This window comes from Takifugu flavidus, chromosome 9 (genome assembly GCF_003711565.1).
Source record: "Takifugu flavidus isolate HTHZ2018 chromosome 9, ASM371156v2, whole genome shotgun sequence".
In the NCBI taxonomy this organism is placed as follows: Eukaryota; Metazoa; Chordata; class Actinopteri; order Tetraodontiformes; family Tetraodontidae; genus Takifugu; species Takifugu flavidus.
Window position 1 is genome coordinate 11,076,102 of NC_079528.1, and position 19,573 is coordinate 11,095,674.

At 47.2% G+C, this 19,573-nt stretch overlaps 1 protein-coding gene across 1 annotated transcript in view; it reads right to left on the reverse strand.

Annotated features, from left to right (window-relative positions):
• Nucleotides 1–427: 427 nt before the first annotated feature.
• Nucleotides 428–19,573, reverse strand: part of pcdh11 (protocadherin 11) — a 107,829-nt gene continuing 88,683 nt past the window's right edge. Inside the window, 2 exon segments of the mRNA XM_057042785.1 lie at nucleotides 428–3,571; nucleotides 3,574–3,975. Coding sequence (XP_056898765.1) covers nucleotides 3,528–3,571; nucleotides 3,574–3,975 — 446 coding nt within the window. The 3' untranslated portion in view covers nucleotides 428–3,527.

A 19,573-nucleotide genomic window follows, 5' to 3' on the forward strand; every position in this document is an offset into this window, starting at 1 on the left:
ACATATTTTACGGACATCGAGGGTGCAGGGAGAGTTGTGTTGTGGAATTCACTCCCAGGAGTTAAACGCAGATGAATCCAGTGTGGGTATTGAAATACCATAATGGGGATTTCATTGTCCCCGTGTTTGCGCACAACACAGGGATCCTTTAAACGTCCCGATGCAGGAAGTAGCGGTTAAACAGTAGATCAAAACCTTCCTTTGATGAGGCTGTCACGGCTCCTCTGGAAGCTTTTTTCTTCCCCATTAATACGCACATGCATTGAATGCCATAGGTTGAATTGTGTCCCCAGGGATATTGATTTTCCAGACAGGATGGAAGTGAAATGTCAAATCCAATTTGATGCTTGTAATTGCAATGATTGGTATAAAGGGGCAGGGCCAGTCCGCCGCCGCTCCGGGAATAAGCGAAAAAGACAAACGCGCAAACTTTGAAGACTCAATATTTAATGTCTCAAGTAAAAGTCAATGACAGGAGAAAAGAAAAAGTCATTTCACCATGTGGAAGGTCATTTTTTTTTCATAAATTTAAATATTTTACAAAGGCATGACGACACAGACCGAAGAGCTTAAACTGACCGATACAAATTGGCTGGCAAGCATTGAAGCCTTTCTTCCCAAGCAGACTGGATCCGACGCACCCGCCACAAATTTACAAGCATATACTTAAGTTTTTCTATATCTGTACATGATACATTTGTGTATATTCACACCTCTGCACACGCGGATGCTCTCTCTCTCTCTCTCTCACACACACACACACACACACACACACCCATGCAAAGACACACCGTCTCCTCCACACAGACACATTCAAACAAAGTGTGATCATCAATATGCATATGTAGCCATTTACTTTACAGCGGAGATTGTCATCTCAGCACTCGTTTGCCCTTTGACCTTTCTCCTCACCAGTCCTTCGTTTGTTGTCTGTGGCTGTTACACTCCGTCTCGTAGGTGCTGTTATATACAGTTGAGGATCCAGTAAATCCGACAATATAGATATGTGTGTATGGCGACGTTAGTCGTTGCACATTGCACAAAGTTTGAATGCGTACACGCTGTCTAACACTGAGTTGATCCATCGGACGGACAGACATGTAGAAAAACATCGATACCGACACTGATTCATGACACAGAAAAGTCAAAATAAGCTGAATGTGTCACACGGAAGTCCGGGGAGCTCATGCACGGTTGGAAATGGAGGCAAAGAAGGAAAACCAAAGGGTTTCTGCATATGTGCTCCACTTCTAGGGGATTAAACATGTGAAAGGAACGCTTGCAGAACCATGCGAGGCGGAAACCTGTTATCAGATGTGACATTTCGGTCTGTTTCAGTGGGCGTTTGTCCAAACATGACAACATTTGACACACGGGGACACACACTTCCTCAGGGGAGTGAACATTCAATGGTATACGTGAAAAACAGCTTAGGAGATAAAACGCCACTAATTTTACCTCTAAAACAGCTTGTGGTCAAAAAGGGACTGCAGTTATAGCTTTTTTTTTGTTTTTTTACATTCATGCAGTTACTATTCTAACCACCCCCCCCCCCCCCCCCATCCGCCACAGACATATGTTAAATAACGTAGCTGTTGAAACATTACAGTACTTTTGTAGGCAGAGCAAGTTAAAACAGAGTGAGCGTTATAAATGGATATTATTGTGCTTATTGTACACGTGACTGGGTAAATAATTTCAAACAACCACTTTGAATATTTTTAACAACGGTGACTGTGTTGGAAGCAGTTCTCTCTCTCGGTCATTCCAGGACGGTTGGGTCCGAATTGTGTTTTCATTATTTCTTTTTTTTTGTTGGAACTGATTTAAGTTAATTTTTCACTGGCTGAACAGAGTCTCTCCCCTTGATTTTCCGCCTTTGGATTAAATATGAATTGTCCCGAGCATGTAGCCTCATGCTAACAATGCCATCAAATGGAAGAAATAAACATTTTTTTTAATTGAACAGAAATTGGATTCCCAAATTGTGACATTTCCCCTCCAAGCGCGTTCATGGTTGAATTGATTTAAGTTGCTTCTTTAAATTAATTTGATTTTTGCAGGTGAGGGAGATGAAATTGAATTGGCCTTTTCTGCGTCCTTGACTTGCTGCTCGTTTAATCCATCTTCACCAGGTCTCACTCAAACCCTCTATATAATATCGGAGTCCTGACTCCGGCTATCAGAGAGAAACGGTGCCAGAGCGGCGAGTACACAAACACAATTTGCCTCACACCTTCCCTCGAAAATGCCACATTAGAGATTTGGACCACTCAATTTGCACCACGCTAGGAGGGAAATGAATAGTGCGGGATTATGAAGTGCACGCCTCCCTTTTGTGCTAGCTTAATCTAAACTATGTTGTTTGGATATTTTGGCTCTTCCAGTTATCCAGCCATGACCCCGGTGAAGTGGGAAACCCGTAAAAAAGCAGGTGGAAACAAACCGACGTCCGTGATTGAACTAACAAAATAGACAAAAAGAAAATAGCATTGTAGCATCATTAATTAGCTAGAACATGCGGTCTTTATACCAATATGGCGGGAACAGAGCAAGAGAGGAAGGTTTCCTTGCTTGTTGACAGCAGGTGCTTTTTCGTGTTTCCTTGTTTTAACTAGCCGAAAGACCCCTCGCTTACCTCTTAACTACAATGAGGAGTTAAGAGGTAGTAAGCTGTTGAGCTTATATCAAAGTAATTAAAATAAAATAGGATAATTGCCTAATAGCTGTTATGGTAAAAGGGTTTCTGAGTCGAAGATGCGAGGAAACAAAAGTGGCAACAACGCCTTCCCAGAGTGCATCTGGGTTCCCCTCTCAGCAAAATTTAATAACAGGAGATGAAACAGCCGTATGGAAAACAGTGTGGGAATGTGTTTGTCTGGTTGTGCAGCACTTTTGAAATAGTTTCTTTTTAATTATTTTTTGTTTTATAAGGTAAAAAAGCAGAAGGTCAAAGACTGCCACGCGCTCTACTGCTGCCTTCCAGCCGTTTCTGCCTCTGCAGCCCCCTGACCCAAAGAAAACAATGTCGACTTTTTTGCGATGCATATTATAGAGAGTCAAAATTCACTAGAACTTGAACGTAAACACCAACAAGCTGAGCTGAGTTAACATTTATCCCAAATTTAGCTCCCTGTGCACACTGGACCTGCATGTTGCTCCACCTGGAGACATGGTCTTTTCAGTCCTGAGGAGCGTAAAGCGGACACTGATCTTCACTAAGAAACACCAAACTGAAAGCTGAAACTCCTTTTACTGTAATGTAACTACTTTGGTGTGGATCTACCGTTATCTATTATACATGGGCCTGCTATTTTAAGAATGTTTTTTTTCTTCTTTTGCAAATACCTCAGCTGCCCACCCGATCCCGATATTATTATTTTTTATCTTGATCAATCCACTCTCCTCTGTAACTAAACTCGGGCTGGCCAGTCATTCGATAGGCGCACACACCTCTGCACGTACGCGGACACACTGATCGCAGAGTCCCCGACAACAGGGCGTCGCTGTGGACGTGTCTTTAACTCTTACAGCTGGTGCTCGTGCAAGAAGGAGCCGCTGCCTCCGCCGTGGTCTGCTCAGAGGAGGAGAAACTCGCCAGGGGAATGACCTTGACGGGCTCCTCCTTCTTACTGCTGCAGTGTCTGTCCAGGGTGTTGTAGAACTGCGGCCGATTGATCCCTTTGTCCAGTTCGTCCTTCCTGGGCACGGATCTACCCAGGGTGTGGCGACCATCCATGAGCCCCATGCTAGCTTTGGCTCCCTGGGCAAAGCTCGGCTGGAAACCAAATGTGGGCATCGTACCGGCGATTGAGGCGGCGACGGGGGTGGACGTGGGGCTGTTGCTACCGGGGCTCTGGAACTGCGCCAGGGCCGGGGGCATCCAGCAGCTGTCGGAGTGGCCCAGTATCAGACACTCTTGGGTACAGGTCTCGGAGGCTTCAGCCAAAGCTTTCTGCATGTTCACCTCGATAGCTGCAGAAACAAAACAAAAGAAAAACAGCAGAAGAAGGAAATCGTGAGAATTAATCAGCCGAATTAGGTCGCGTTCTGCACCGGCTGTGGAAAACCACCGACGCATCTCAGGACTCATCATCAAACCGGAGGAACGTCGCCCCCTTTTCACTGGCTGACCCACAGAACGTCAACCTTTTAGCAAAATGAAAGTCGCAGATAAATGTTTCATTTTATCTGGTAATGAGAAAAACACAAGCAGAGCATTTAATTTCCATCAGTATTCCCACGACTACCCGTGTTTACCTACAATATGCGAGGAATTCCCGGTAGCTTAATTAGAGCGAGGAGGAGAAAAAAGTGTCTTGCTGCTGGTGTCTCAGACTGGCTTTGCCATATTAAATATTTAATGAACAACCTAACGGTACGTTGTTTATTTTAATCACTGTCAACGAGGAACACCTGAAACCCCCGTCTGATCGCTCCCAATCCCAAATAAATCTGGTCAAATCCATAAATCTGGATTGGCGGAGAGTGATACCACGAGAGGGAGCGTCCCGCTGTCAGGCTCCGGATCAGATAATAAAGATGGTTAATTATTGCAGAATTTAGGCGAAGGGAGGGGAAAAACCCCCACACTGGTACGAGAAGGTGCCCGGGCAAGGCCGAGGACTCCAACTATCTTATCTCATTATTCCAGCGCTGACATCACATGCGGAATAAGTCTGAGATGAGGCCTCAGCAATAAAGCCTGTCAAGTCAGATAATTAGAATGTAAAACAGCACGCGCCAAGGCAACCAGGAGCCCGCGGTGTTAGATTTCCTGGGCCGTGCAAAAAGGAAAAGATGGGCCCTCATTCAAACATCACGTCTCTCCTGCGGGCTCCAGCTCCGAGCTGCCGTGCAGAAATTATTTAGTATATTTGCATAAGTGAGATTGCTATAAATAATGATGTGCTCTTAGACAATGGGACATGGGAGAAGGTCCACACGCAGGTTCTGAACACGCCCGTGCGATTAGAATTCACGCACATCAGGAAGTATTTAAGCCACCTTCTTTGTATTATTCTGTCAATTATTCCTGAGAAATGCAATTCCAATTATCTGGCGTGAGTGATCTCCAATGCCGGCCGCTATCCGGATGTTCCGAGCGGCCCGGTTCTGTCGCGTCCTTGCATTTCTGTGCCACCACAAATTGAGCAGAACAGCATCAACTTTAATGGAGACCACTGTCTGTAAACGAAGCGCCGGGGATAAATTGCGAGGATATATTTGGAGTCAAATCTGTCCTCTTCATATTGAACTGGCACCTCGGAGCCTTGGAGTGCATAAATCCCCCGGGTGGTAAATGTGTCACTTTCAGGGGGGGTCACTAACTTCATTAAGGCAAAAATGGATGCGGCTTTCTCGATCTCTCAGCTCACACAGAAGCAGCCAGCCAAGTCTTGGCTCTGCCCTTGCTCAGTCTTTCTCCAAGGGTTTTCCGCTGTTGGTGAGAATTTCCGGTGTTTTGAATGAATTAAGGCCGTAAACATGCGCCCCCCCCCCCCCCCCCCCCTTTTTTAAACGCAAAGCCGAAGTGACACCTTTGGAACTGAAGGGTCTGTGGATCGGCGCCTTCACGCAGCGTGAACTCGCAGCGGTTCCATGTCAGTAGGCGTCACTCCATCCAAATACGCAGTACTTCCCGTCTAGAGAGGTCTGCGCCGCTTTTCATTCCGCTGGGATAGTCGGGATAAGTGGCGGGGGGTCCGGGAAGGCGGGAGAGCGGTCAGGCTTCAGTCAGCTCGAGGTGTGCAGCAGCCAGCTTGTGATGCCATTGTCTTTTGTATTCAGGGGGAAAGAACCAGACCCTGGGGAGGCTTCCAGAGGAAACATCACTGATGCCACAGATCCCTAGAGCCAGGAACGTCCCCGCCTCCTTACCTTCAAGGAAATTTAAACAACAGTCCGGAGGGGACAATCGGCTTTAATAGAGATCAGAACTACTTTCCTTCTTTGAGACGACTCCCAGAGTGAAGGTGATGAGGGTGGGATAATACTGTGGAATAAACAGGAAATCCCAACCCAAATGGAAGAAATCCTGCATTTACCCAGGCTACACAGAGGTATAGCCTGTGTAGCCTGTGTGACCCACACCGACGCTCCTATCTGCCATCTACAGTCTTGTTTTGGGGAGTTTTGCCGGAGCGGTGTCACAGTTTCAACTTTGCGGTCGATCCTTCGGTCATAAGCAAGGTCACCGTCAGCGCTCGGCTGCAGCGCTCGCGTTCTGCAACGTCGACACATCCGCTGGCGACCCGCAGATCGACCGGCGTTGCATCCACTTTCAAGTGACCTTCCAGCCGTGCTTTCAAACATGGGAAATGTGAAACAGGGAGAACGGAGCGGCCTCCGTGGCAACCGGGCGACCGCTTTAAAAGTCTCGGCAATGACTGAAGACGCCAGAGAAAATAAGTGGAGGGACGAGATAAAGGCGCGGACTCATCTGCTGACCCGCAGGACAGCACAAAGGGCAAAAGGTTGCTTCATTCCCGGCGCACAGCAGGAAACGCACGTGCTGTTTGCTACGGCTTCCTTTCCACGCTCTGGTCAGCGCAGCCAAACCCCAGCGAAACCTTTATGTTCTCCCTGTGGCTAATTCACCTTCCTCCCAAGGTCCAAAAACATGAACATTAGGTTGCTTGGAGACCCTGAATTGCCACCCCCCCTTTAGAATAACTGGTGGTTGACAGGAAAAGGGTGGAAGAGGGTGACGCTTCAGGATGGAATTTCCCCTTTCAGAATAAAATGACCTTCCCATGACACATCTAATTCTCATATGTAGACATAAAAACCCCACTTCTGAAATTTACAAATATTGTCAACACTGTCCTCTGCGCTCCGCTGTGACCCACAGAATTATGGCTCATGGTTCCCAAAGCTGATTAAAAGCATTTCTGACATCATTTTTTGTAATTGCCCCAAAGCGAAGCGCATGGCATATCACAAACGACCCACCTGCCTAACAATTCATTTATCCAGCACATGAATGAGTGCTGGATGTGCACGCATGCACGCCTGCCTCTCCACTCCATTTCGCACGCCAATGAACACGTGACAGGGTTTTGCGTGTCTATTGTGAAGTGTTTGAAAAGCTAGCAGATATTCATTTTCCGAGCCCGTACAGCTACACGCTAATGGTCAGGTCACACAGCGGGTAACACGAATGTAATTGGTTACATTTTGGCTTCTAAAAAGCATTAAAATGCGTTAAAGAGTGTGAAACGCACGGCCGAGGTGCTACCGCACATGCAAGTGCTTTTGAAATCAGCGCCTTTGTTTTATGCTTAGCTTTTGTTCCCCGCTATGCTAATGCATATGTGTTCTGCTGAATACACACCCGCGCACACACACAACTGCACTGCAGAGGAGCTTTTCGGCACAACAGTGTGAGATATTTAACATGACAGCTGACAGTATTCACTGACAGAGCTAGTTACATCTTGATGAGCGCCACATTAACGTCTGCACACATCACCATTCGACTTATTATTTCAGCATACAAAACTCATTACTGCTAATTAAAAGACTAATTGCGTGCATCTAGGACAGCAAATCAGCCATCAGAAAGGTGTTCTGGATCCAGACTCACCTTAGAGCGGTAATTGGTGCGGTTGTTTTTTTTTTTATCATCCAAGTCAACATGCATCATTCTCACGGATGAACGAACAGCTTTGGTGCGCACGGCTGTGGTGCGCGTGTGCTATTGTTTTAGATTTGAGTGAATGTTTTAAATCTGATCTTTGTTAAAAACAGGCTGTGGTTAGTTTAACACATTGTTTTGGAGCACAAAGTGAATGCTAATATAAAGCTCCTGACACTATGACATCAGTTGCATATTATTGTGTTATTTCTACAAGATTTTAACAAGCGTAAACAACCTTTAACCGCAGGTTTAGCTGCATTATTCTGTCCTGTTCTAACATTTTCTGCCTTGAAAGCTCAAATGGGTTTAATCTCCGTAATCTCCCAACTGGCAAAAAAATAAAAGTGCGAGAGTTTGCGCATCCTTCCAAATAACTATGCAAAGCAAATAAAACTTTCCCCCACCTCTGGAGCGCTGCGCCTATCAGTGTCAGTTAATGTGGACTCAACAGGTCCAGCAGAGCCGGAAAACACAAAGAAAAATGGAAATGGGCCGCGGCGTTTGAAATTAGGAGGCTGCCTTTCATAAAGCTGCGGCAGAACCGTACGTCTGAGTGCAGAAGTGTTGATGATTAACATATAATGTGCTCCCACATGAATAGGAGATGAGTCCGAGGATAAGGGAGAGTGATTCTGAGGGGGGAGAAAGTGCCCGTTTCTGGAGCAGGACCAAAACACAGACGTCCAAGAATGTGGAAGCTTCTTTCAAACAAATAGAATCTCTTTAGAATAATTGGGTTTGTAATTACTGCGGCTTTATCGCCGCGTTCGGCCCTACGCTCATTTCAAACGTGCAATCTGGATAAGCAAATGGATGGTCATTAATAATAATGGTGCTATTAAAACCCCCTCCGTGTTGCTGAGGGAGGAGGGATGCCGCCACTGCCGCCGCCGCCGCCGCCTTCAGTTGTCGGCTGAAGACGGGACTAATGTCTCATTTCCACTGAATTACAAATATGGGGCGGCGTTCTTAAATGTTTGATGCCTTTTTCCATCCCCGCCGCTCTTCCCCGAGCTTGCGCCGTCCCCTGACTGATTTATAGTTTTAATAATGTCCGCTCATGTGAATTCATGCTCTCCTCAGCACATCGAGGAGAGCCTGAGAAGCCAGTCGCTAAAAGAATGAAAAGTATCTGACGCTCCTGGAGACATACATATTATCTTATTAATAAAATAAGGTTATGCAGAGTCACGCAGCAGATTTGTAGCTTTAGTTAAAAAAAAAAGATAAAAAGGGCCTTGGATGGAGAAGAATCTGAAAATGAACCTGTCTCTTATGTCAACATTCCTTTACTTTTATCAGAGGAGGGAACGTAATCCCTGGCTGACGCCTGTCACGGCCCCTGATGAGGGAGTGAAAGAGGGAAGAAATAATATTTCAGCAGCACAAACTTTCTCCTTCTTGAGAGGTGGCGATGACCTCTAAGGCAGAGGTCAGCCGTGGTGTTTAGAGGGACACGTGTTGGCCCGCAAAAGCTGCAGGAAACATCCGGCTTCCATAAGTGGAACGACGCAAACATCTGGATACAGACTTCAACACCTGAGCTGAAAACAACACGATTCAATAAAACATCCAGACGACAAGAAAAACTAACAAATGGGGCTCATTTAAGAACTTTTCACTGATGTTAATGATTAACCTTGACATTGTTAGTATTGGTTTGGACCAGAATGACCCACAATGACAGATTAAAACATCAAGCACCTCAACAGCTGCCTTCTTCCTCGTGTATTTTCAATAATATCTGCTAAACTTTCCTTTTCCTTGTGTTAAACACATCCTACGATGTCTCACCAGCCCAATCACGCCCAACTGGGCTCCTTTACAACGCAAATAATCCCTTTCGGGACTTCCCAAATTGAATCGAGATCGAAAATCGCGGCGCGTCGGTGAATCAAGCCGTCTCCCACAGCCGCGCGTCGAGGCTGCTGAATTACCGTGGCAACTGAGATGTTGATTGTGAGTGATGATAAAGACGGTGACGTCAGGGGTAAAGGTCTATTGTTCATCTTTTCCAACTATGAAGAACAGACGGCGCCCTGAGAGCCCGGCGGCCTCTCTTGAAAAAGACAATGCGATGCAGATAAAATGGGGGCGAGGTGGCCGTAGATGCTCCAGACTAATTACTGCTGATGCAGTTACGGAGACGAAGCTAAACGCGTCGAGTCTCCGGGCCACATGCGTATTTATCAGCACTCGTGGGACCTATACAGTTCCTCGCCTGTAATCCATCTAGCCTTGTCTTCTCCCGACCCCTCTTGCTTTCCCAGTGTTTGACCCATTGTAGCTGAAAGTAATTGCCGGCAGAAAACAACATCTAATGATTACTTTATCTGTAAGTCTGAGAGCCAGAGAGCGGCGGCCAGTGAAAAGTCACAGACAGGTACTTTCAACAAAGGGACGCGGCCCTTTTTTGTTCCCGACACACAATTTCAGACAACAAAGAATATTATTGACTCGGCTGAGATTAGAACACCAAAACAAATGACAAAGCGTGGAGAGAGGACAAAGTGCACAAAGAAGAGAAAGGATCACTCCAACAACCTGGTGCCGGGCCCTCGCGCCTTCCCCCTTTGTTGCTATTGATTACAAGTATGTCGCAGGTTGAGGCAACCATTGAGGATAAACAACAGCGACACAATGCAGAGGCTCCGTTTAATGTAAATTATTTTATCGTAAAGTCACCTTTGTTGTCAAAGGGAGAGAAGAGAGAGAGAAAACTTCCAATTGCGATACTGCTTCAGTACGGAAATAAAGAAAGAGAAAAAACTGCCATTGTGTGATTTCCATCAACAGAGGGACCATTTTGGGGGGTGCGGGGGGGGGGGGTGGGGGACTTTTCTTGTGCGCGCACGCCGTTGGTTGATTACATCTCCTTCATTACGCACGGACCACCGTCGGGCCTCCCCTCCCAAGGACAAGATGCTGGTGTCACCGTCAACACAATCAGGCCGGGCCAAATACCCAGCATGGGCCGGATAGATGAGAGGGGCCAACACCGTAACAATCAGCAATCAGCGCTCATCACCACGGCGACACGCGGCAGAGAGGGCGAGTGTGTGTACGGGGGGACGGAACAAACACACTCGCACACAGAACCGTGTCCTCGGATGTAAATTGCACACGCAGGCTTTCATTTTCTTCTTTTTGCTGCCGCTCTTGTAGAAAAAGAAAAATAATTCCAGCTGGATGATACTCTTTATGTACAGCAGGAGTGCTGTTACCAACAAGGAAGTAATACATAAATGCATATTTATGAAGGTATATAAAAACCTGTGAATCCACCTCAAAATTCTTTTTTGGCATACTGCGAAGATAATGCCGGGTCTGGGGCGCGGAAATAAGAACGGGGGATGAAAAGGAATTGATAAAAAAAAGAAAGAGTATATTTTAAAAGGCTTAAGGGAGAAACGTCGACAAAGACAAAAGCGTCTGATATTTGCAAGTAGACTGGGTCGCTCCGACTCAAACAGAATCTCAATATCCTTGATTTCTTTTTTTTCCCAGGACTTAGCTTTGATCTAAAAATATGGGTGTCAGTTTTACGTTTTTAGCTTGATGATCACATGATTTGAGGCGAACTGGGCCGACCTGTTGCCTGTTTATTCCCAGAGTCACCTGAGACGAGTCTCAAAAATCCAAAAGTGGAAAAAAAAAATTGGGGAACAAACAAACGCTGACAAGCAAATGGTTTATTGAGGTTTACTTTTGGGTCTTTGATGTAAATTTCATATGTTTGACGCAATTTTTTTTACATCACGGAGGAGAAGCCATCAAAGAAACCTCGCAAAAATTATCAGAATTATTAAACAACCGTCAACCTCTGATTAAAAAAAAAAAAAAAAAACTTCGCCGCTTCAAACTGGGACCATCAAAAAGTCAACGTGCCCAACAAGACGCCGGAAGAAGCGTTTCCCGGATCTTTTCGAGCTACTTCCCGTGACAGACGTCCACATTCCTCCTCATTTTCTCACAGTCTGCTTGCAAACCTGCGCTCACCACAGCCGCTCAGCAGAAACCCCCAAAAACGGAGCCTTCGGGGAGGCAGACAGTACAACGGTGTCACATCCTGTCGTGTTGGGAGCGAATTCATCGCCCGGACCCGTGGCCCCAATTATTATGGAAAGCAAGAATGAATCAAATTAATGTTGAAGAAGCTCTCAGATGCGGCGGCCTGTCTGTGCAGCCGACTGATTCGGCAGGAAGAGGAGAGGGTAATAAACAAGGTGCCGCCATATATCTCGCAGTCATTGATGATTAGCTCTGTTTTCCCTTAGCCGTACATTACAGTTATTGCCTCCGTGGCCCGGCAGATAGGAAGTGGATACAAAGGCATCGGGAAGCCCATCATTCAGCGGGATAACTGGCAGGCTGAAAACCACTCAGCACCGGTGGCGGCGTGATTTCAGCGCATGAGCGATCTGGGCACGCTGAAAAATTATAACCTACAAGGTAGAGCTGAGAGGGAGGCCAGCTGTGGCGGGTTGTTTAGCTGCGTTGGCTTCAACGGGGGCAGGTAGGGCGTAGGGCATTAGGCGGAATTTTCCAGCGTACTCCTTCAAAACACAAAGGACAATAGAAGCAACCCCCCCCCCAGACGTTGGTCGCTCAACCAGCATCGTGTCAAAGGTAATCCTGCAAATGTCTGCGACATATGTCAGCGCCAGATACGCGAACGCCGTCGATTTCCGGTTTTCTTATCTGAAAACTACGAGGGGGGAGAGCTTAGAGAGCTGGTCACGGTCCCGGGTGCTCGGCAAACATATATTTGGAATATCAACGCGGGTGTAGCATGCGAAGGGTTTTAGTATGAGGGGCAGACTGTCTGCAGATCCCCCAGTGCACGTCCGCTTTAAAGGTTTTCGCTTTTACGGAATGCCACTGACCCTCCTCTGGGGACAACTATTAATTTTTCACTGAACCCTCCCCTGAATAATGAATTCTGTCCTATTTATACGCCGCGATAAGTCCGCTGAATGTCTAAAAAGGGGGTTATCTTGAAAAGGGTGAGGCTTTCAGCGGAATAAAACCTGTTCCTCCTTAACATGTTTAATTCATTTTCACGGCCGACGTTCTTGAAAGCAGCAGAGGAGTCGGCCCGACGTATCGCCGGCGAACATGAAAGCAGACACAAGCGGCACATTCAATAAATCACAGCTTTACTTCTGCGGTTTTGATGGCGACAGCCACCAGCCGCCAAAAGTTCAGATATGCCGTTTGGTCCTCCGGGCCCTGCCGACAGATGCGTTCCCGCTGAAATCACAGAGGTGTTCGGCGGCTCATGTTAATGTTTCTGTCACTGCTTACTTTATTCGGGGGGTTCCGAACGCAGGCGTTGTCAAGGAACGTTCACAACAGCCGAGAACAACGGATGCAGACGGAGGGAACGAGCATCGGTGGAAAGAAGATGGCAGCGGCGAGAACACGAGCGCGGGAAAGGCTAGCCTATAAATAATGCAACGCTAACAGGAACAGGTCTCAGAACCTGTGAAGAAGGAGCTGATAAAGTTCTCCAGAGGTGAGATGATTTGATTTTCTTTCCTTTTTTAAAATCCTGGCTTCAGTCGGCGCCAGCGCGGAAAACGCGCCGCGTTCCGATCGTTCGCCGTTTCGCACCTGACAAACAAAGATCTGACGGTGATGGGGTTGATGTAACAGCTCCTCTCACGCTACAGATAAAGTCAGCTGGCATCTCTACCATAAATATCTACTCTGAACACACCCAACACTCACGTGATCCCTCACTGGATCACAATGGATCAAACTATAAATGTTATTATTTGGCCTTCAGTAAATGGTTAAACTGTCCACTGTCATGGAATTATGGGAACATTAGCTTTTAGCAGCATGCTATTATATCAAAACGAAGTTTCCTCTCTCCGGTAATGGCCTCTGTCTGTTTATATCTTGGCCATCCTTTTCTTTTTTTCCTTCTCTTTTTTTGGCTTTTTAAATTTCCACGAGAGACGGCAGCATTCTGATGAAGTGGAATGAAATGAAAAGCAGAAAGTAGGTTTGCTGATTGTGTTCCGCCTGCCCTGATGAAGAGAATGCTCCAGTGGCCGCAACAGTCCGCCGAGGAGGAAACGCGTTCCTCTGGCGACCGCCGGCAACCCGACGACCTCCAATGTCGTTTGTGCTGTTTAGCCCGGAGCGCTAACTATCAGCTATTAACGCCCCGCATCTTTGATTCGGTGTGTCTGTCGGCCCTCTGGGATGCATCGGCCCGGAGCGCCGCCCTCTTTGTGTCAGTCGTTACGACCTCATAGAAAGGAGGCGAGGGGGGTGTCACATGTTCCTGGCGGCTGGTACTGAGCCTGATGGCGACATGGGGACGGTGCAGGGTGCAACAACCAAAAAAGAAAAACAAACAGAAAGGTCGCTAACATGTGGAATCGTGGGAGAAAACTGCCAAGGTTCTCTGACCACCCTAACCGCTGCTGCGATGACATCACTACCGCCAATTTCATTCTGCACGTTATTCCAAGTCAGCACACACACACACACACACACACACACCACACACACACACACACACCTGTGTTCATATGTGTAAGCAGGAATATGTGACAGAGGCAGAAACAGGCTCACTCTCTGTGTAATTCAGTGTGTGGAGCCACAAATATCCATCTCTATGATAATTTCCTATTCACCTCAGCCGAGGACAGCAACACTGATACAATTCATTTCCCCTTTATTAACTGGTGCAGAAATGTTGTGTTCCGTGGAAGCGACTTCTGAAGTCTTTTAGGGCTTAAGGGTGACGGAGTTTGTTTTCCGGGTGGCAGGAGCGAGCCGCCGGGAGCGGGTAGAGGATCCGGCTGCCTGCTCGGCTCTGTGGCCTTTGCATGAGACTTTTGGGTCAAAGCTTGTCAGTTCCGACAATACGTTTGCCATATCTGGGATAATAACATCGGCCGGTCACTTAGCTTCACCCGCGGCTAGCGCTCCCCAGCATATCTTGCTTTCGCAATCCTTGTCTTATTTTCAGGGGCGACATCCGGAGCCGACTTCAGGCAATGACGTGACACTGAAATCGGCAGTAGACGTTGGCTTTAATGCCATTCCTATTTTTCATCAACCCTGAGCTGACAACCCTCCCCCCACCACGCTGATAGTGCTAATTATTTGAAAATATCAGGTAGACAATTTCAATTCCAATTAAAAATTGTCCTCCCCCCCGACCTTCAGGGCAGTATTGCGACAGGGTTGCACTCCCGGCCCAGAAAGATGCTACACACGAAGAAATTTAAACTCAATTTTTCCCCCCAACACTGGAGAATACACACGCTGGCCTCACGCGCGTGGAGACAGATGCCCACCCGGTGAATCTGGTAACACATTTAACGTGATAATTGAAAGGCCTCCTTTTTAAGCTTAAAGGCATAACTGGCTCCTCGACACTGTGAAGGACAGATTTACAGCGCTGTGCAGCTAATCTAGCATCTAGCATGGGTTCTGAATGTTAATGGGCCCAAGCTATGATGACATATTGTGCAAACGGTGGTAAACAAACACTCACAGTACCAAAAGAGAGGATAGGTCTCTGCCAGGGTGCAGGAACTTCACCCTCTTCTAATACAATAAGCAAGAATTCACAAAACGAGCAGCGCAAAGAAAATCCCACCTGCGGGAAAATTAGATGCCGCTGTGACAAGAAAAGAAAAGAAAAGGAGGCTCCATGTATGTAAGAAAAACAATTACACGATATTGACAGCGAGCGCAATCAAAGGCTCCCCCACCACACTCAATAAGGTGCCAATCAAGCGAGTGTCTGCCTCACGCTGCCGTTGCCTTTCATTCCAGAGTCAGAGGAGGCGCCGCCGTGGCGAATTGTCAGTCGATCGCTCCGAGCTGATATTAATGCCGAGTGAAGGAGATGAACAAGGCTGTCATTAACCTGAAGAAGGAGCCCGGCGACTCGAGCCACTTTAATAGCGTATTAAGAGAATTTCATCACAAGGTGGCTGCGATTTTTTTCCATGTTTGTTCTCCATGAAAGCAACCGGGGATCCAAACGATCAGCATCATTTGTTAATTATCTGAATTCAGCCTTTGTCTAAGGGGGTCCAGATCCGGTCCCCAAGGGCCAGAATCCCCCTGGGATATCGGTCCTCCCAGGTGGACAACCCTCTTACCTGTCTACCTTGTAGATCAGATCACCTGGCTGGATTCTGGCCCTCGAGGACGGGATCTGGACCCCCCTGGTTTAAGGTGCAGCAGCCAGTGGACCCGAGAGAACCGGGGCTCACTGGAGAGCCATTCTTTGGGACTCCAGCGCAGATGGGAAGGGTGGCCAGCACATGCCGAGGAGACCTCCCTGTCTCTGACTCCAGCTTCTCTTCTTTATTAATTTTCTCTTATGTAGCTGCTTCATGTTTTTGCCGTTTATTATCTCAGGTTTTCTCATCCAGAAGGTGGGTTTAGGTGATCTGCTTGGATCAGACTGGCTCCCCCTGCGTCTGCGTGGAACCAGCACCAGCTGATCAGAAGCAACTTTATGTAGGACATCATCCGGCAGCAGGCTTCCTTTCTTTGTGGCTTTTTTGTCCTCGCCACCTCCCCCCCCAAGCACACCGGCTCTTATTTACAGTGCGGGAGGCGACCCTGGCTGGATCCAGGCTGAGCGTCGACCATCCATCTCTTTAACAACAAGACTAAAGTAATTTCCTAATTTGCAGCCACACGACCTCGAGTCAAACCCGGTTCATAACTCACTTAGAAATGCAGCCAGACATCGTTGGAGGAAAAATTCTGCATCATAATATGGTGAAACAAGAGGCGGGGGCAGTCATTTACGGCCGAGCCTTAAAGAGCACTCCTGCCTGATAACGGTGACGTCACCTGTGTCTCCCACAGGTGACGTCAGGCCCTCTGCAGGACGCTGATCCCAGTGTTTAGCTCCCAACTCAGCTGCTTCAAAAACGGTTCCGGGTCGCTCGTATGGCTTCAGACACAAATGTCAAGCTGCTTTTTGAAACCTCCCCAGCCTGAAGCCACAGTGGCTCCCCAGCTCCTCTGGTCCGGGCTGCAGGACCCCGCAGGTGCCGGTGGGGTGAAGACAAGTTTTGATCGATTAGCATAGCTAAGCACACAAGCGAAAGGTGAACTGAATCAATATAACAGCCCATTAGCGTCATCACGCTGCCCCCCCGTGACCTGAACAGCCACATGAGTCATGTGACGCTTAACTCCATCATCCGGTCGTCTCCGTCTGCAGGCTTCCACTGGCAGGAGAAGAAAGAGTATCAATTTTCCAAACTGGAAAACACAAACCAAAAATACCTGTGAAGTGGATAATTCTATCTGGGAGAGACACGTCCCCCCCCCCCCCCCACTTCTTCCATGTCAACACAACTTCTTTTGTGGTGTGCGGCGATGTCTGCGCGGGCCCGATAAGTCTCTTATTCTCAGCAAAGAGTAATTTGCAGGATGCAGACGACCGTACACAGACTCTCCATACTGTTAATTAAATCATTCCGCCTTTGATGTTTTCTCAGGTTTTAATGGGGGAAGAAAAAGAAAATAACAACATAAAGTAGAATGCTGTCTCCCCTCCTCGAGAAAGGAAAGGAATGATCCATGATTCATCAATTAAGGGGGGGGGGGGGGGGGGTCTGTAAATAAATTAAATTAACTATAAATAAAACTGAGAGAAAAACATTGTTTTTTTTCTTTAATGGCGTCCAAAAACCATTTATTATTCAGTTACTCACAGATGAACACCGGGCACGACCTACAGGTGAATCAAATTGGAGATCCTTTGGATCTCTTCTCTCTGCCGCTACGTGCGTCTGCCCCCCCCCCCCCCCCCCCCTCCTTCCCACGAGCGCCGCTTAATTTAATCAATAACGATGAGTTTTTCCCCCTCGTAATGCAATTCCCACTCAATCACAGGGTTGTCAATGGCCGCGGCCAATAAACGGATTGTTTATGCATATATTTGTTTGTTATAGGTGGAAAAATAAAAGGGTCTCCCTGGAAAGTGCTTGATAACCTTTGCACTGATCAATGCGGCTGCTGTCGGGGTCTGAGCGGGGACGTGGTGCAGGGAGAGCGTGGCTGATGACAGATTACAGCCTCTGAGCTGTGGTGGCAGCTGATTATCCCAACAGTTTGCATTTGAAATTTGACCGTCAGACGCTTTACAGGACCGTTGTTTCTTCTTTCTTGCAGGAAACATAAACTATCATGACACAGCCTATAAACCCACACCTAATTATAGACCTCTTCCCTTCAGCTGGTCCCCCCAAGAGCAGAAAAACATAGATCAAAACCTGGCATTTAAAAAAAAGAACCTCTAAACTCTGACTCCTGCCTGTACACGTGCGCCCACTCTTGTTCATTAACGTGCAACACTTAATTAATTAAATTTCTAAGTTCTGAAAGCTGGATGGGGAGTTTCGGTAATAAAAACGGACTTTTTAACATATATAAATACGTATGGTGCAGAAAGTTGAGACACATTCTATGACATAAGGAGCCAGTCGATTAGTCAGTGATTTCTTTCATTTTGGCTTTTATTTTCTGCTTTGATCTGCCAGTAGAGGGCACGTGCGTGTGTTCTTGCTCTGCTGAAATGATAAGACCTCAGTAATGCTCCAGCTAATCTCCTTGATGTTGCTATTTGCTGCCTGACGCAGCGTCGCTTTCACCCTTTTCTGCCGTCAGGATGTGAAAAGCTCACAGAGACGGTTGATTTTTGTTTTTTTTTTTTCCTCTCTTGGAGCGGTCGCCCTCCTCATAATGACAAGAGGGTGTGAAAAATATGCAGATCACAGCCTGAACACAACTTCAGACACAGTCTGAGAGGCTTGATTCCATTTAATTACCAGTCTGATCACAAGGGGTCGAATGAAGATTAGAAGCGCGCGAGGTCTGTCTGGACAGAGATGTCCAAAAACAACAGAGTGCGGCCCGGCGGACCCAGGATTAACGATATGTGACAGCCTCGATGAGCGGGGGCACGACCCGACGTCCCGCGGCCGTGACATGAGCAGAACCAACTGGTGTCTCAGTCCTGTGAGCTAGCTAGCCGCCCACTCTGAAAACTGACGAGATAGATGTTCCATTTTCAACACCTACCTTCCAAATCTGCAGATTTAGCTGGACGGACCGAGTCCGCTCTCTCTGCGCAGCTCATATTGTCGATGGGTCAATGCCTGTGATTTTAATAGCCTGAATTATGCTTTCTGCTTATTCGGCGCCACAGACTGTGTTGTGATTAGCGCGGGGCTTGAATGGAGCTAGATTAAGCCCAGTCGCAGGATAAAGGAGCTGCAATTAGACACAACATTCCTTTTCTATTTGAGAACACTGTCTGGTTCTGCCACAATAGGATTTAGATGGGCCCATTGTAATGAAACCCCCTTTTCTGAATCCTGGTTAATGTACAGAACATGTCAAACCACTTTGTTTTACCAGGACAAAAGGCTTGGCCAGCTTTACCAAACAAATGCTGCGCCCGGTCGTTCCAAGGCCTCTCTTTGTTTTTGAAAACCGTCCCAGTAGCCAGACGGAGACTCTGACTGAGTGTCCTCCAGACAGTCAGGGTACAGCTTCGCACCAAAGGTGGGAAATCCACGCTGAAACCCTCAGAAGTGACAGTTTCACTGACTTTGGTGCAGTTTACATTCAAACTGGGACTTATTGTTGTTAGAGACACTATTCGACCATCATTTCTCCCAGCCGAGAGAGAGGCAGGCTTAAAACAATTAACTGTTCCCCCCATTCACCTTTGATATATTTTTTCCATCAGGCTTACAAGATGTTCCTGTGTGGCTTTGCATGTCTGCATGCGCTGTTCTTGCTCAGGATTCAGCAGATGGAGGCGTGAGATGGAGGTTATCCGCCGTCCTGCTCCCCTCTGGACTGTAATTGGTGGTCGACACTGTGCCGCGGACCCGAAAGGCCCGCCATCTGCTAACGTCT